The 18,752-nt window shown below is 37.7% G+C and overlaps 1 protein-coding gene across 11 annotated transcripts in view; it reads left to right on the top strand.

Annotated features, from left to right (window-relative positions):
* NFKB1 (nuclear factor kappa B subunit 1) overlaps positions 1 to 18,752 on the top strand; it is a 117,948-nt gene that overhangs the window by 86,745 nt on the left and 12,451 nt on the right. For all 11 annotated transcript variants that reach the window (XM_063611144.1, XM_055296888.2, XM_055296887.2 and 8 more), the window contains 5 exons: positions 5,766 to 5,909; positions 7,231 to 7,320; positions 8,519 to 8,713; positions 9,896 to 10,037; positions 13,268 to 13,382. In XM_063611144.1, the coding sequence (XP_063467214.1) occupies positions 5,766 to 5,909; positions 7,231 to 7,320; positions 8,519 to 8,713; positions 9,896 to 10,037; positions 13,268 to 13,382 (686 nt within the window). The remainder of the gene's footprint in view (positions 1 to 5,765; positions 5,910 to 7,230; positions 7,321 to 8,518; positions 8,714 to 9,895; positions 10,038 to 13,267; positions 13,383 to 18,752) is intronic.

Below are 18,752 nucleotides of genomic sequence, written 5' to 3'. Positions count from 1 at the left end.
TCAAGATAATAGGACCAAGGAGAAATAATCTGACCAGGCATTATAACTGGTCAGAAAAGTAGTAGGCCATTTAGCATTAGAGTAAGTAAATAGAAATGGATCCAAACCGTACAACCCAGGGAAACATTGTATACATTTCTCAGAAGTCATTGAACACACTTTCCCTTACCCCCAGTCTCTGTAGTCATTCCCTATCTCATTGCCTAATTTTATATTCTTCATTATTTTTATCAGTATGTAAACCTGTCTTATCTATTTATTTATGGGTCTATTGTCTTCCTACCACCCTGAGTACAAAGAATCTTCTTTAGGTCATAGACCATCTAGAACAGTATAGGTTGCATAGAAAATGCTCATTAAATATCTGTTGACTGACTTATTGATTGACCAGCCAAGCTGCCATCCTCATCTATAAGGCTAGTAATATGTTGGGTATCATCAGGTAAGACATTATACATAAATATAAAACATTATACAGAACCAGCCCTGAGCTCTGCATCCTCTATGGTCATCAACATTGTACTTCACAAAAAATTCTTGGAGATGGTTGGGTCCAGGGGAGACAATTGAAATAATCAAGAGAAGGATGATTGGCAGAGGAGGAAGATAGTTGAGGAACTGCTCTACAAAAGCAAAAAAAAAAAAAGACCATAATGATTTTTCAGTCTGAAAGATGGAGATTAGGGATAAATAATCTTTAAATTATGAAAGGTATGGCCAAGATAAATGCACGCACCTTTACTGGTAAACTAAAACCTGAAAAGTGAGAATGAGGTACTTTTAAGGCACATGCACAGGAATAGGTAGCAAACACTAGGAGATTATCCATATTTGTGAATTGAACTATTATCTAAAGTCATCAACTGTTATGTAAAGTCATTGATTATTAAAGTCACTGGTTATTATTATACAAAGCTATTTTGGAGTGTTTTCAAAAGAATGACAGCCTAACATAATGAAAACATCACTGCACTTTGAGACTGATCTTGACTCCATTCTGACCTCAGATAAGTCACCTAACCCCTCCTAGCTTCAGTTTCCTCTCCTGCAAAAGGAGAACTTGTAGTAAGTGGCTGCTTCAGTTCCTTCTAAAATAGATCGATGTTTCATAGTACATCCCATGGTGCCATTGTCAAAAGCAGACCACAAGGATAAATGATCCCTTGAATATGGGGTGTGAAAGTCTCCATATTCAATTCTGTGGAGATTCAAACAGCAGGTTCTTTTATAAAGCTTATGTGGAATGTTCTGTATCAGTTTCTTGTCGTTGGAATCTTACTGGCTGTGTTATAATTAATATTTTGCCCTTAAAATTCCCATTCTACAGTGAAATACAGCCAATAAATATCTCTCTGCTTTAAAAGGTAAAATGAATACATAGAAAATACTAACTAGTCTCTTTGCTTGAATCCATGTCAATAGATAACATTTATTTCTGAAGATAAATAAGTTGCCTGCCTCCCTCTTGTGTTTCATATGCCTGCAGTGAACAGTAATGAGTATAGCTGTAAATTAGTTATGATATAACTGATGGGGAAATTATAAATCTGAACCTAAAAAATATTTGATAAGGAAGTCAAAGTTTCTCCACTTCAAGGACATCCCCTTCTAGTGGAAGCATATTTTTCTCAAAATTTGGCAACCTTGGGTTTTTTTTTTTTTTCCTAGGAAGTCTGGAGATGCTCAGCTTTTAAACAACTATTAAAGTGTACTTTGTTACCCTACTTTCCCCTGCTTCATCTTTCAACTGCAGTTAGATGATCATGAGATAATCAGTAAACAGAGACCTTCTATGTAGCCCTAAGATGACTGAAACAACCACAGCATTAGAAATAATTGAAGCTCTTTCTGAACGTAAGCATGACAAAACTGACATTGAAGAATCAGAAACAGAATAATTGTTGAGGGTTCAGCTGCTGATCAAAAAAAAGAATACCTCATTGACTTTACTTAATTTGAAAAAATGAAATAAAACTTCCTTAACTTCTCCAGCCCAAAAAAAGAGAAGATATATGATAGAAAAAGAAGAGAAAGAAAAGGAAACAGAAAGGAGAAACAAGAACACAGTAACACCACATAGGCAGTAACGGAACTCGAAAGGGCATTGGGGCTGGTGAGAAGCACAGATAGTGAGAAACAGAAAGATGAAAACAAAACAAACAAAAAGAAAAGCAATCAGAAGTCTCAGAGGGCATCACTGTATTGTAGTCAAATAGTGATCATAGACTTTTAGCCCCCATATCTCATCAGTCACCAGAGGTTACAGATCCCTTGGTTACTTTTTTCTGGCATCCACCCCATTTTTATTATCCTAGCGACCACTAAGGAATGGGCCTCCATCACTTATGTCTGCACTGTCTCTGCCTCTCACTTTGACTCTTTAGTATGTCCCACACACAAGTAAAAGATGAACTTCCTAAAATACCATCCTCTACACATTATTTCCCTGTTCAAAAACATTCAGCAGCTTTCTTGCCTGTAAGTTCATTCTCCGGGTGCTCTGCAGTGTTGTCCCAAACGGGTCCATTTCTCAAGAATTCCTTATACAGTCATACCTTGTTTCATTATACTTTGCAGATACTGTGATTTTTACAAATTGAAGGTTTGTGGCAATAGTGTCAAGAAAGTCTGTTGGTGCCATTTTTCCCACAGCTTGTACTCACTTTATGTCTCTGTGTCACATTTTGGTAGTTCTCTCAATATTCGAAACTTTTCTATGATTATTATATCTGTTATGGTGGTCTGTGAACAGTGATCTTTGATGTTTTGGGGTACCACAAACAGTGTCCACGTAAGATGACAAACTTAATCGATAAATGTTGTGTGTGTTCTGACTGCTCTACTGACTGGCAATTCCTCCATCTCTCTCCCTCTCCTCAGGCTTCTCTATTCCCTATCACACAACCATATGGAAATTAGGGCAATTAATAACCTTACAGTGGCCTCCAAGTGTTCAAGTGAAAGGAAAAGTCACACCTCTCACTTGAAATCAAAAGCCAAAAATGATTAAGCTTAGTGAGGAAGGCATGTCAAAAGCTGAGATAAGCCCAAAGCTAGGCCTCTTGTGCCAGTTAGCCAAGAATGCAAAAGAACATTTCTTGAAGGAAATTAAAAGTGCTACTCTAGTGAACCCACAAATGATAAGAAAGCACAACAGCCTTATTACTGATATGAAGAAGGTTTTAGTGGTCTGCGTAGAAGATCAAACCAGCCACAACATTCCCTTTTACCAAAGCCTAATCCAGAGAAAGGCCTTAACTCTCTTCAATTCTATGATGGCTTAGAGAGGTGAGGAGGCTGCAGAAAAAAAGTTGGAAGCTATCAGAGGTTGGTTCATGAGGTTTAAAAAAGAAGCCATCTTGATAACGTTAAAGTGCAAGGTGAAGCAACAAATGCTAACAGAGAAGCTGCAGCAAGTTATCCAGGAGATCTAGTTCAGAAAATCGATGAAGGTGGCCACACCAAACAGATTTTCAGTGTACAAGAAACAACCTTCCATTGGAAGAAGATGCCATCTAGGACTTTCATAACTAGAGAGAAGATGTAAAAATGCCTGGCTTCAAAGCTTTTAAAAACAGGCTCACTCTCAGGAGGCTGAGGTGGGAGGATCACTTGAACACAAAAGGTCGAGGCTGCAGTGAGCTATGATTGCACCACTGCACTCCAGCCTGGGCAACAGAGTGAGACCCTGTCTCAAAAAAAAAAAAAAAAAAAAAAGGCTGATTTTCTCATTAGGAGTTAATGCAGCTGGTGACTTTAAATTGAAGCCAGTGCTCATTTATCATTCTGAAAATCCTAGAGCTCTTAAGAATTATGCTAAATCTTCTTTTGCTCTGTAAATGGAACAAGAAAACCTGGATGACAGCACATCTGTCTACAGCATGGTTTACTGAGTATTTTTAAACCCACTGTTGAGACCTACTGCTCTGAGAAAAAAGAAAAAAAAAAAGATTCCTTTCAAAATAGTAGTGCTCATTGACAATGCACCTGGTCACCCAAGAGCTCTGAAGGAGATGTTTTCATGGCTACTAACAGCCATTCTGCAGCCCATGGATCAAAAAGTAATTTTGACTTTCAGTCTTATTGTTTAAGAAATACATTCTATAAGGCTGTAGCTGCCGTAGATAGTGATTACTCTGATGAATCTGGGCAAAGTAAATTGAAAACCCTGTGGAAAGGAATTACCATTCTAGATGCCATTAAGCACATTTGTGATTCATGGAAGGAGGTCAAAATATCTACATTAATAAGAATTTGGAAGAAATTGATTCCAGCCCTCATGGGTGATGTTGAGGGGTTCAAGGCTTCAGTGGAGGAAGTAACAGCAGATGTGGTGGAAATAGCAAGAGAAGGAGAGTGAGAAGTGGAGCCTGAAGATGGGACTGAACTGCTGTTCATGATTTAACTTTAATGGTTGAGGAATTGCTTCTTATGGATGAGCAAAGAAAGTTTCTTGAGATAGAATCTACTCCTGAAGAAGATGCTGTGAACATTGTTCAAATGACAATAATTTAGAATATTCCATAAACTTAGTAAAGCAGCAGCAGTGTTTGAGAGAATTGACCCTAGTGTGGAAAGAAGTTAAAACTGTGGATAAAATGTTATCAAAACAGCATTGTATACTATAGAGAAATCTTTTGTGAAAAGAAGAGTCAATTGACAAACTTCAACAAACTTCATTGTTGTCTTGTTTTTAAAAATTGCCACAACCACCCAGCCTTCAGTAGCCACCACCCTCATCAGTCAGCAGCCGTCAACATCGAGGCAAGACCTTCCACCAGTACAGAGATTACAGCCTGCTGTAGGCTTAGGTGATCATTAGCCTGTTTTAGCAATAAAGTGTTTTTAATTAAGATATGTACATTGCTTTTTAAGACATAATTCTGTTGCACACTTAATAGCCTATAGTATAGTGTAAACATAATTTTTTTGTGTACTGAGAAACCGAAAACATCATGTGACTTGGTTTGTTGCAGTGATGTGGAATTGAACCTTTCAATATCTCAGAGGCATGCCTGTACTAAACTTTCACTTCAGCCAAACTTATCTACTCCTGTTCTCAAAAGCACCCTATGTACATCTTTCCTTCATTATTGTGTTTCCTCCATATCCCCTTCCCAGAACATCTTCCTTTTTCCTCTTCTTATATAAAATTGATTCTGAGAAGCCTTTCCTGAATTTCCCATCCCTCAGTGACCTCCTAAAAGGTTTTCCCCAAACTCCTAGAACACTGATCTGCACCATGAATTTAATGTATGTCGTGTTATAGTGCTGTCTCACTCTTTCCCCCACTATCTTAAAATTATGTTGGAGGGTTCTTGACAGCAAAGACATTATGTAATGCTTTTTTTTTATTTCCAGCATTTAGCTCATTGTAGATACATAATAAATGTTAACTTATTAACATGAGTTATTTTGTGTGACCAAGCAAAAGGGTCAATAATTTTTTTATTCAGCATCTTCAGTATCTTTCTGATGAACAATCAAATATTTCACTAGTTTTAACAACACGGGGACTTAAGAAACTGTTGTAGAGTGGATTTGGGTGTGTACTGCTCTGTGGTCTCTCTGGAGCTAACTTTCAGCCTTCATACCCATTGGAATAAATATAATGCTTCTTGAAATTTAGCATCTCTTCCTCTTTGAGTGCTTTCTATTTCCCTTTAAGATGTTTAAAAATACCATTAGAATCAGTGGTCTTTCTGTGGCTAGTGGTGGGACCGAATCAATCTTTTCTCCTCTGGTTTCTCTTCCTTTAAATACAGATAAAGAAGAAGTGCAGAGGAAACGTCAGAAGCTCATGCCCAATTTTTCGGATAGTTTTGGCGGTGGTAGTGGCGCCGGAGCTGGAGGCGGAGGCATGTTTGGTAGTGGCGGTGGAGGAGGGGGCACTGGAAGTACAGGTCCAGGTACAAAAATACTTACTCTTCCTAAAACTTTTTCATATTGGAGAGGGTAGAATTTTCTTTTCTTTGGTTTCTGAGCATGTCTTTGAGTTGAGTGGCTATAATGTTATTGAGTATATTAATTAAAATTTCCTGACAAATATAAATTTATTTTTCAAAGAAATCCATGTTCATTTTACAATATGTAGGTAATCTCAAAAGCCATTAAGAAGAAAAAAAAGTACCCCAAAGCAAGTTATTTAATGAATACCACCCTAAAGATTTTGGTATATTTCTCTTTGACATTTTTTGACATAGTTGTCTTTTTTTTGGTTTGGAAACATTGAAAATATTTTATATTATACATACTGCAATATAGCTATATATTAAACATCTCTATATACTACATTGTAGAAAATTTGAAAATACATAAAATCTGCCATCAAAGGTTAACTACTACTATTTTTTCTGTATATGTTATAGTATATATTTATGAATTTTACCCTGAATACAGCTGTGATCATTATGCATTTTATTTTAATCCATTTATTTGTAATACTATTTTACTATCATTTGCACCATGACTGTGTGTATAGAGTCACATGTGCAACGTTTACCTGAGATGTTAACATAAACATTTCCTCCAGTAATATGAACTTTAAGCATAAATTTTAAGCATCATTTTAATGACTCATTTCCTCAAGTGAACAAACGATAGTATAACTTACTTACATGTAGGTTCTGTTTTCTATATAAGTGCTATACTGAGCTCCTATCCACCGAACTTTTCATTTATTCCAGATTACTTTTGTAAATTGGAGTCTTTGTAGTAAAATTACTATGTCAGAGGGCATGACATCTAATGCCAGCTGTTTCCCCAAAGAGTTGTACCAGTTTATGCTTCCACCAAAAATGCCTAAGAATGAACAGTGGTGGCCATTCTTCCATTGAGGAGTCAGTATGTTTTTCTGTGCTTTGTTTGATTTAGTTTTTTTCCTCAAGGGGTTATTTTAATGTCTTCTACATAGGCAAGTCTGAGTTTGGTTGGTGACCCTCACTATTAGCCTCTCCCCTTCACATAGGAGTGGAGGCTTTCTCCATCACAACCCCTCCCCAAATCTGGGGTGCTGTCAGGGTTGCCAAAATGTAAACTTTACCAAAGTGGAATTCTGATGGTCCCATGACCCCCACCATGTGTCTTAGTCTCAACAGAAACACCATGTGTGGACACAGTACTGTCCTGTCACACCAAAGGCTGTGCTCACCTGAGAGACAGACACTAAGTTGTGCTGAGTCTTTGTAAAATATCTTCATGATGTTTCATTTGTTTTACTTGCCGTTTCAGGGTATAGCTTCCCGCACTATGGATTTCCTACTTATGGTGGGATTACCTTCCATCCTGGAACTACTAAATCTAATGCTGGGATGAAGCATGGTAAGTAATGCTTTGTTCTTAATACCAAGAAAGGAAAAAAATAATTAATGCTAAAAAGGGTTTTTAAAATCATTACTTATCACAACAGTATTATCATCTTGAAAAATAATTGATGAATGCAAATAAACTAAGAAGATACTTTTCCCAAAAGATATTATTTCCTGTGGCTAGTATAAACTCTATGCCTTGTACATATTTCATATATTTACTTTGTAAGTGGCACAAACAGAGGAAAGAAAAGCGCATTGAAAAGAGACATACAGAGACCTGACTATTCAAACATTTTAAACATCATCAAACTTAATGTATTCTGTCTCTTTTTTTCTCAAATAGTACACTTCTGAAATCATTTTGAGTCTTATACTATCATTTGCACCATGACTGTGTGTATAGAGTCATACGTGCAACGTTTTCCCATCAAGTCATCCCCTGAGAAGGTGCAGTTAAACCACGTGTTGATAGTTTATATTACAGGTCCATTCTAGTGTACCCACGGAAGAAATAATACTATAAAGAAGTCTTCCCATTTATTGAATACCTATTTTTGTGCCAAGTGCTTTTACATGTTTTAACTGTTATCTTCATGACTGCTCTATATGGAAAATAGTATCTCCATTTTGCACACAAAAGGCACCAAAGTTCAGAAATGTTCATACTCACTGAAGGCACACAGAAGTTAGTGACAGAACAAGAATTTGAAGCAGGTCTCCCACATGAAAGCTAGATGCTGTCATAGTATCTGTCAGATAACATAGTTGAACCTGAAAGCGGGTGATCAGGAATGGTACACTGGATAGCTCCCACACTAAAGAATGTGAGTTGACAACATGTCTTTATGACTTGCTTTGTTCATTAGCATTAGGAAAACACTGCTCTGCTTTCAAGAACTTTAAAAATTCAGCTTTCCTGCAATTCACAGAAGAGCTTTATTTCATTTTTCTCCTTTACAAATAAGCAAAATGAGATTTAAGATTTTAGAAGTATACTAAAAATGATTTTTAAAAATGAGTTTAGAATATCTCCAAAACGTGGTATTTATGATATGACCATTTTTAAAAGAATTTTAAATTACTATTTTTCTTTTCCTTTTGCAGCAAACTTGTCTCTGACCTTTATCTGACCTACACTGGAATAGTGAATTATCACTAAATTAATACATTTTACTGAGAAAAATCTGATGTTTTTGCATTTATCTTAGGAACCATGGACACTGAATCTAAAAAGGACCCTGAAGGTTGTGACAAAAGTGATGACAAAAACACTGTAAACCTCTTTGGGAAAGTTATTGAAACCACAGAGCAAGATCGGGAGCCCAGCGAGGCCACCAATGGGAATGGTGAGGTCACTCTAACGTATGCAACAGGAACAAAAGAAGAGAGTGCTGGGATTCAGGGTAAGTGAGCACACAAATTACGTTCTATTGGTTGGCTGGGGAGGGGTCAGTCCTAGGTGCAGAAAGATATCTGCTAATCTAAAGATGATATATCAATATCTAGTTTAGTGTACTCTTCAAAGTTCTGTATGCCTTTGGAAAAGCATATGTCAGATCATTTTATTCACACTGGGATTTCCATTTTTGCTCTGTTATCTTTGAATGTAAAGGACAGAAATTTATATGTACATTCTCCAGTCATAATCATGCAGTTTTAGGGTATTGTGAGAGGTAATCAATGTCTTCTGGCACAGATAAATAGAGAAGTATTTCCACAAGATTAATAGTCACCGTGTCTAGATTCTGGCTTAACCGTCATACTGAAATAGAACTTTGCCTTAAAATAGGAACTTTTCTTTTTATCTTGTGCCCTCTTAGAAGAAGTAGGATTAGGAGAAAATGTACTTTTGCGTTTACTGTGAACCAATACTTATTAGCATATGTGTCATGATTCTAGGTCATCCTAGATCGTACTAAGAAGACGTCTGTAAAAGCAAAGGTAGTAAATATTTAGAGTTGGTGGCCACATGTGGTGTCTATCACATATACTTTTTTTTTTTTACACCCCTTTAAAAATGTATAAGCCATGATTAGCTAGGGAGCTATATGAAAAGCAGGCCGTAAACAGGTTTTGGCCCAAAGGTCACAATTGCCATTCCCTGACCTTAATGGAACAAACTTTACAAAAACGTGAGTGGCTCGTTGAAAGTCTCTGTTTACGGCAGAGACGTGTATTTTTTCACACATTGCCTAACAAGCTAATTGTTAGAGATTCCAATGAAGGATTATTTCACTAAGATATTGGTGATTTAAAATCATGGTAAAATCTAACGTTGTTTGGAGATTGTTTTCCTTAAAATAACAGATAATGGTTGTTCCCTTAAAATAAAACATTTCTAAACTTTTTTCCTCTAACAAACCATACACAGATTCTTTAAGATCAATCTCTATTTGTCAGTGACCCAGTGTCCAATTCTGCTTTTTCTAGTCAACACAATCCAAAAGCATTGAAAGAGCATTTTCAACTAAAATGATATGTCAAGGTGTCAGAACACTGATGCTGGTCAGTTTGGCCTTGAGCATGCCATACCCATAAAACAAAAGTAGGAACACTCAACTATGATTGTGGTCATTGCCTTACAGATAACCTCTTTCTAGAGAAGGCTATGCAGCTTGCAAAGAGGCATGCCAATGCCCTTTTCGACTACGCGGTGACAGGAGACGTGAAGATGCTGCTGGCCGTCCAGCGCCATCTCACTGCCGTGCAGGATGAGAATGGGGATGGGTAAGTCAGGACTTTTGCATGATAGGTTGTCCCGGGTAGGGAAGAAGAAGAGCATCGTATAATGCGTACTGACTAGAGATAAAAATAATTGTTCAAATGTATTGAGTCCTCTAACTGGAACGATCAAGAAAACTAATGTGTGAATAAGGTTAAGTAGCACAATTTGCTGCTCCATCCTGCTGCTGTCATCTGTTGGAATCTGTAGTAGCTGGAGGACTCATCTAAGAGTGAATCTCTCTGGGCAAGAAAACTAAGATGTGTGTAGGTAATGGTACTTTTTGAAAAGCCTTGCTTTGTTTATTGAAGTAATATTTGGAGAATTGTTAAGAGTCCTACAAAATCCCTGAAGCATTGTTTTCCCAGCTGCATATTAATGACAGTGTACTCAAGAAAAAGCCCAATAAAGGCAGCAACAGCAACAGAAAGATTAAGAAGGACTGGTCATTCTTTCCCAGTTACTGGTTTCTTCTCTGCTCCCTCTTCTGATGGTCATCAGTCTGTGACTGTTTCAGACTTTTGTGACTGCTCCAGCCCATGTGTGGGAGTCGAACATTCCAAACACCATGCCTTCCATTCCTGCTATTACTGAGATTGTATTTGCAAAGCCACCTGGCTTCTTTCTAAAACAGTTCTCTTAGTCCTTTCATTGAGACTTCTAAAATGATCTCGAAAGCCTATAAAAATAACAAGAGACAGCAGCCTTCACATTCAAGTCAAGTGCCTTATCCAAAACCTTCCTAAAATAGCATCAACATAGAGAAATCCTTTTCTGTGGAAGAGCTCTTGAGTGCTGTGTTTTAGACTTCAGTTTAAAAATTAAACCAAGCACTTTAGGAAAGTAACAACCTCAGGGTTTCAAGCAGCGACACCTTTGTTCTCATTCCTTGCAACGTAACCAAGGATGTGGTATAACCACTGGCCTTGTTATACAGTATGAGAGGAACCAGTACAACCTTCTTGGTATAAAGCCGTGAATAGCAGAATGCTTTTTCAGGGTTAAATAATCCAGTTAGCATTCAATAGCATACAACCACAAGAAAAAGCAGTTAACCAAGACAGGACAGCAGTGTTTCAAGTGGCATTTCCAGGGACTTGTTGAATTGGTAAGTCTAAGAAGATGAGCACATACATGTTAGAAAGGAAGTGCTGATACCTGAAGGGAGGATTGTAGGAAGGGATACAAGGGGAGGCACATGCAAGTTCCCTCCTAAGACCCAAGCACTCTCACACAAGCCAGCTCTCAGAGAAGCCACAGAGGTGGGACTTGGAGAGACCAGAGGATCCTCATAAGAGTATAGGTATAGGGCAGCTTTTGGCCATCACAGCCCAAGTCTCTTGTTTTAATTCAGTTCGTCATATTTGGCTAATAGTTTAAATCCTGTGGCCATTAGTCATCATAGAAAATATAATAAAGAAAAATATATAAAACTTCTGCTATTGGGGAAATTCCCATAAGGGTGTGAGGATTTGAGGGGGAGGGGGAATGTACTTCTGCTATGAAATGCTGAGCTGCACATGGAAATTTTCGAGCAGTTTTAGAAGTATGACCTTTTTCTTGGTATATGTGCATCATGTCTATGTCAGAGTTTAGGCCCTTTTCAGAAGTCTTCTTCCAGTATCACATTTCAAGAAGCAATAGTGAAACTCTGAGATCATCCGTTTTAAAATATTTCTCAAGTAGCAAAATCACAATTTAGTTTTTTAGGCTCTTCTGTGCCAGGGTTAATCCCAAGTACAATATACTTGCTATTGCCAAGGAAGAGGCTTGAGTAAAGTGGCACCTAATAGCTTATTTTAGAGAAGATCCAGCCTGTACCTCGTGTCCCAGATGTAGTGCTGCTGCGAGATGCTTTAGTGTGCTCTGCACCTCAATCTGTCCATGCTCTGGAGTGGTCATCTTCTTAGATGTTCATCTGCATGTCTTTAGAACAGTGCACATGTATCCCCTATGCAGGATTGCTTAAGGGATTAAGATATGGCTTTGGAGTAAGACAGGCCTGAGCTTGAATCCCAGCTTTACCACGTATTGGCCTTGACTGAGTTATATGATGCCTACAAGTCTCAGTTTCATTAGCCGAAAAGTGAAGATAATATTACCTAACTCATAGGATTATTGTTATAGTAAAAAGACAATGTATATCAAATGCTTAGCATAGTCTGGTAAATCAAAGCTCCCAACAAATAGCCACTGGTAAAATGATTGTTATTGTTATTGTTTTGAATTTTAATAGTATGTTTTTTAATAATTAAAAGAATTATACTCCTCTGAGTGACTTTGATACCACCAGTATGTTCAGCCTCATTAGTGTAAGCTCTTAGGTCCCTTCTATCATTCTTATTTTTGTGCCTCTACTGCATGCTAGGGCTGTAAGGCTGACTCAGACAGAACCTGCCCCAGAGATGACAGGACAGAGAATGAGAAAAATGTGTAGAAAACTGCAGTTGCATAACCAAGCAGTAAATTTGAGAGGGACAACTTGCTCCACCTAGGAGGTTAGGAAAGTATTCTCTGAGGATGTCAGGTTTGAACTGGAATATAAAGGATGGAGTAGGCATTGTTCAGGCAGAAGAAAGGAGCAAAAACGTTCCAGGCAGAAGGAATATTTGCCGGAATGTTTGCAGGAGTGGTGGAAAATACAATCACTTTCTTTCTTCACAAGTTTACTGCAAGAATTTTCTTCCAGTAGTTAAAAGCTTCACTCCATTCTCCCCTCTTGGGATCTGGAAAGATCTTTTAAAAACCACCGCACTGTATTTTGGAGGAGGGCAGCAGGGCTAGGTGAGGTAACTAAGTTTTTCTGAACAATTCCTAGTGCCAGGCATTCATTTTACATAGAATCTGTGTGTCAGGAAAAGTCAGGGAGAAAGGTAAGAGAAGAAAACCGCCCAAAGCCATGGTATAGAGGCAGAATTGGGATTTAAGCTTAAGTCTTTCTGGTCTGGAAGCCTCAGTGTGTTTATACATCAAGGGGTCAGACATGAATGCTCCCAGAGGCCAGGAAGGTACCACAAATAACATAGCAGCCTTGGGTAGGCAGTTGGGAGGGACCGGTCCTCTGGAGACAGCATCCCACCTCAGATTCAATGCGTTTTATAGATTCAAAACATTTTAGGGCCAAATAAAACTAGGTATGAGAACAGATTCCATCCTTGAGTCTAATCACATCTTGGGAATCTTTTCTTTTTCATTAACATTTTAGTTAATTATTGCCACTGTGTTTTCATTCCAGTGTCTTACACTTAGCAATCATCCACCTTCATTCTCAACTTGTGAGGGATCTACTAGAAGTCACGTCTGGTTTGATTTCTGATGACATTATCAACATGAGAAATGATCTGTACCAGGTAAGCAGAAATCTCAAGAAAACAACTGAAGAAAAATCTGTAGTTTACTTTTTCTTTTGTTATGTTTGGGTGCATGTTATTTTTAGTAATGTTAACAGTAGCAAAAACAAAACCAACCTTTGTAGGTAATAATCTAAAATCCCATTAGTTGAGAATGTTACTTTATGATGTAGGATCCTTTGATCTGTGGGTATAACAGCCATCAAGCCACAGTGAAATTCAGCATCCCGGTGGGGGAAGGCAAACTTTAAACTTTAGAAATCAAACAGTTTTTTCATTTAAGAGGGAGAAACTAAAGTAAAAATGTCACATCTGTCAAGAAAAATAAAGTTAAAAGTTTGAAAAGCCAGTAATTTATAATAATTTTGAAGTCTACTGAAACATACCTTGACAACATCCAGATTAAGTGTATATCAAATAAAGCATTCTGAAATCATCACACAGAAAGGTTAAAAGTTTGCTTGAGGAGGAAAAGGTGTCTTTCAAAAGCAGAAAGACAGCTCCAAGTGAGGAAAAGTGGGAACACCAGTTTTTTGCCCAGATCAGGTTTTCTTAGGAATTAATTAGGTGGACTGAAAATACAAGTTGAGGAACTGTTTTTTCCAGAGGTCTTCCAGCACTGCAAAGGGAGAAGTTAGCTGGAGACACAGCGAGGCCCCTTGATGGGCATGTGCAGAATTCAGGGAGAGGCAAGGAGCCTGGGAGCCACTTGGGCAGAAGCAGAGCTTGGACATTGGTGATGGGAGCCCAGTGACCCCAGCCAGCCTTTCTGGCTGAGCAACTGCACTGGCATGAAGCCAAGATGGGGTTCGGCTCCTGAGGTTTCCTCCTTCCTGCCCCTGATTGCTTTTCCCACCTCACTGTCTTTCCCCTACTCCCACCAGTCTGCTGTATGGGGCTCCTGCCCTTGTCCACTTCTTATCTTTCCATTTGTCTCCTTCCCTTCATCGGCCCAAAGCATCTTCCTCATCCTCCTTGGAGAGATGGTTTGCTGGTTCACAAGTATCTCTCACTCCAAAAATATGGCCAAAATCCTGTGTAATTACTTACTTAGTAAAGATATTTATTCCTGCTCTCTCAGTTTTTAAAGCAGTGATGTGAATCATTTCTATTTCCTCACTTTAAAGGAAAATGCTTTTATTATTTTAAATAAAATTAATTAAAACTTCATTTTCTTTAAAGGAAATTAAAATATTTATTTTCTTATTTTTATTTCCATTCTTTAAAATGTGCTTTAGGCCGGGTGCGGTGGCTCACACCTGTAATCTCAGCACTTTGGGAGGCTGAGGCAGGCAGATCATGAGATCAGGAGATCAAGATCATCCTGGCTAACACAGTGAAACCCCGTTTCTACTAAAAATACAAAAAAAAAAAAAAAAAATTAGCCAGGCATGGTGGCGGGCTCCTGTAGTCCCAGCTACTCGGGCGGCTGAGGCAGGAGAATGGTGTGAACCCGGAGGCTGAGCTTGCAGTGAGGCGAGATCGCACCACTGCACTCCAGCCCGGGTGACAGAGTGACACTCTGTCTCAAAAAAAAAAAAAAAAAAAAAAGTGTGCTTTAAAGTGCATTTAAAGCAAAACTACTAAAATGTTTACATGTGGTTCCTAATAGTTTTTACCTGTGACTAGGTAAAAATTAGTAGGTTTCCTGATAGGGGAAAATGACCATTTTTCATTCAATATAAGTCACCATTAGGCTTCTTCACTGGCTGTTGTGCTTCATGCCAAAGGAAAAGTAAAGTTAGTGACTCTTCACTGCCTGTTAATATAAAATAACTAGTATGAAGTGTGGTTGTAGATTTACATTTAAAGGATGTCTTCTTGAAATTTTCATACCATTTTGGGGGTCATTGGTATCCGTAAAGTCATTTTGCTTGTAAAGCTTGATTCTCACAGACTTTTGACTGATTGTTCCTTGTAGTCATCACAAATCTATGAATAAAACTAGGAATGGGACATTGTAGCTAGTCAGTCCTCTTTTCAAACCCTGCTTAACAGTCATATTCAAGGAATTACTTATTTTATGTTTATAAATAGGATCTGCAAAGGACACAGCACAACAGGATTAGTAGCTGTGATTTTTTTTTGGAGACGGAGTCTCGCTCTGTCACCCAGACTGGAATGCAGTGGCACGATCTCGGCTCACTGCAACCTCCACCTCCCAGGTTCAAGCTATTCTTCTGCCTCAGCCTCCTGAGTAGCTGGGATTACAGGCGTGCACCACCACACCCAGCTAATTTTTGTATTTTTAGTAGAGATGGGGTTTCACCATGTTGGTCTGGCTGGTCTTGAACTCCTGATCTCGTGATCTGCCAGCCTTGGCCTCCCAAAGTGCTGGGATTACAGGCATGAGCCACTGCGTCTGGCCAGCAGCTGTGATTTTTTTTATATCCTAAACTCTTTACTGTATCATTTGGTTACATATGTTGAGACTCTCCAGTGTGTTAGAGACAAAAACCCTGAAACCACCACCATTGATACTTCTATCCCTTCTGATTTGGGGACTCTCAGAAGACTATACGTCCATTTTCCCCCACCTTACCACCAGTCTCATTAATGGGCAGTGATTCTGGCTTCCCTAGTTTGCCTTCTAGGTGTCAAACACGCACCCAGTGGCAACTTTGATTTGAGAATTAGAAACTGTTAAGATTTGAACTCTTGATTATCTGTTGTAAAGGTTTTCTAGTAACTATTCTTAATGGAAAATGATACAGTTCTCTAAATAATTTGGATTATTTGACAATTATCTTAAGCATTCTTCCCAAATACCTTTCACTAATCTTAGTACATTTCTGTGACCATCTGTCATGATCAAATTCCTCTCCCCACCCACCCTCTAGAAACACACTCAAAATAGTCCAAGTGCACAGAGTTAGGATTTTTTATGAAAATATTCTCTTTAAGCCTTTTTCTCCTCTCTCATTCTCCTTCCCCCAGCATAGACAACCACTCTATTGTGTTTGGTATGGATTGTTTTATTTGTGTATGTTCCCATAAAACATTATTGGAGGGTTTTATGTATTTTTATTTTATGTTTTTAATTATTATAAATATCATGTATATTCATAGTCTTAAAAATGGTACAGAAGAATCTACATTGGAAAATCAAAGTTGCCCACCCTGACAATTCCCAGGTCTGCTAGCACAAATGTCACTGTTGTGTTTATAGGTAGTTTTTCAAGTATTGGATACAAATGTGCATATACTTGAAATACATAGATATTTTCATATACTCTTACATACAATCCACATTATGTTAAATGTATTTCTCTTGCCTTGCATTAACCTTAAAAAGTTTTTAAATTTAATTTAATTATAGATTCAAAGGAGGTTACAAAAACATACTAGGAGGTCCTAGTATTTACTGCAAGGAAACCAGAGGTCTCTTCACCCAGTTTCCCCCAGTGGTAACATCCTGCATAACTTCAGAACAGTGTCAAAACCTGGAAATTGACGTTGGTACAATCCACAGATCTTAATCAGATTTCACCAGTTTTACACACACTTGTGTGTATCTGTATAGTTCTTTGTGCATATATTTTTTAAATGCGTAAGTGGCATTGTGCTACATGTTACTGTATTTCTGCCTTCAATGCTTAGCCACACAGTTCTATATACAGCTAGTTTGTTGTTTCAGCTCCTGAAGAGAATCTAGTATGGGTCTTCCACCTATAACATCCTTGTTTCCTAGTAGTAGACATTTAACCAACTTCTAACTTCCTACCTCAGTAGATAATACTGCAGTGACTGTCCTCACTTATGTCCTCTTGTGGATTTGTGTCAGAATTTCACCCAGATACATCTGCAAGAGTTGGGTTGCTGGGACATTTGTATATTTGGCTTTCCAGAATGTCTGTGTAAGTCCCCATGCCCACAGCCATAGCATGAAGGTATAATTGTTTAAGATATAATCCTTGGATTTAAGATCTAGAAGCTTTATATCATGGAAAACCATTGATTGGACTGTGGAAGAAAATATTTAAAAAAAAAAACCTCTCTGACTCATATTTTTTAATTAAATTCAAGCTACAGATAATTTCTAATTCCTGAATGGTATACTATCTTATAATTTCAGATCCTTTTTTTCACAATCTCATTCTCTTTCCTTTTCCCATCTCCCCAAGTAGCATTTCAGAAAACACAGATTAGTAAACACAGTTTCTATTGACTTATTTTTGAGAAGAAGCTCTTGGCAACAATATCTAAAGTTTTGAGGACATCATTTCAGGCCAGGGTGATAGTCCTAGAAAATGAAAGAAATAAGGGCGAGTAATAATTTGGCAAAAAAAAAAAAAAAAAAGGGTCTTGGTCTGATATATTAAATAATCACTGTAGTTGAGATTTAGATGACCCTTCCGTCATTCATCCTGCCAGTTCTCATGTGCTGTGGTCACCTACACAGCTAGGAGGTTGGTGGCTCACCTGCTGCTGTAGCCAGTAACTGCTCAATGAAAAGGGAATTTTAGGCAGATTGTCACAGGACTGGCTGGATGTCATAGTTAGGCTCCTGTGAAATAAACTGATTTGTGTAAAGACACATTGCTGTTCTCTGTCAGTGAACTCATTTCTTTGAAAGATACGTTTGTGATTGTATTTGTCTTACTCATTTTTGAAAACACACCGTTTGCAAAACATCTTATTTGCATTCACCGAAGTAATACCTTGTGGGCAGGATAGTCAAATGGACTATTTAAGTACCTATTAGGTATCAGCAGCTCACCTTTTTTATTCATCTGAGCCCCCTTGGTGAGATACTTGTATTATCCTGGTTATGTTATTTAGAATCTTATAATACCTTTTATGAAATGGGTATAGGAAAGCTATATTGACTGGTCTCAGGAGCCAGTCCATGGGACAGTATTTTTTAATTTAGTAAATTTAGTTTCTATGTCAGCATAGAATCATGGCACTTTTGTTAATTGGTTTCTATTGAGTGCTTTATTTAAATTTCTTCAGTGAAAACATAGCCTTAATTTGATTTGTTAATATAAAATTATCAGCTGAAGATAACTCCTACCAGAAATTTAAGAAAACTAAATTTACTACTAGGTGTGCTCAAAATCAACAATCAGTGGGTTGTAGTGAGAAACAAGAAGCTATTAAGACTTATAAATATGAAAATAACCCACCACAGAAAAAATTATAAGTATATGAAGTGATGGATTTGTAACTTAGCCTGATTTAATCATTTTATGTTGCAAACTTAGATTAAAACATCACATTGTACCTCAAATATATACAATTACTATTTGTCAATCACATTTAAAATAAGAATTTTAAAACATGAATTATTGAATGGCTAAGTGTTAGTACAGTATATGTACTTCATTAGCATATAGTATGGAACAGGATAACTTGGGTGCCAAGGTC

The sequence above is a fragment of the Symphalangus syndactylus genome, chromosome 10 (genome assembly GCF_028878055.3).
Source record: "Symphalangus syndactylus isolate Jambi chromosome 10, NHGRI_mSymSyn1-v2.1_pri, whole genome shotgun sequence".
NCBI lineage: Eukaryota > Metazoa > Chordata > Mammalia > Primates > Hylobatidae > Symphalangus > Symphalangus syndactylus.
The sequence above is the reverse complement of the archived record's forward strand: the minus strand, read 5'-3'. Positions and strand labels throughout refer to the sequence as shown.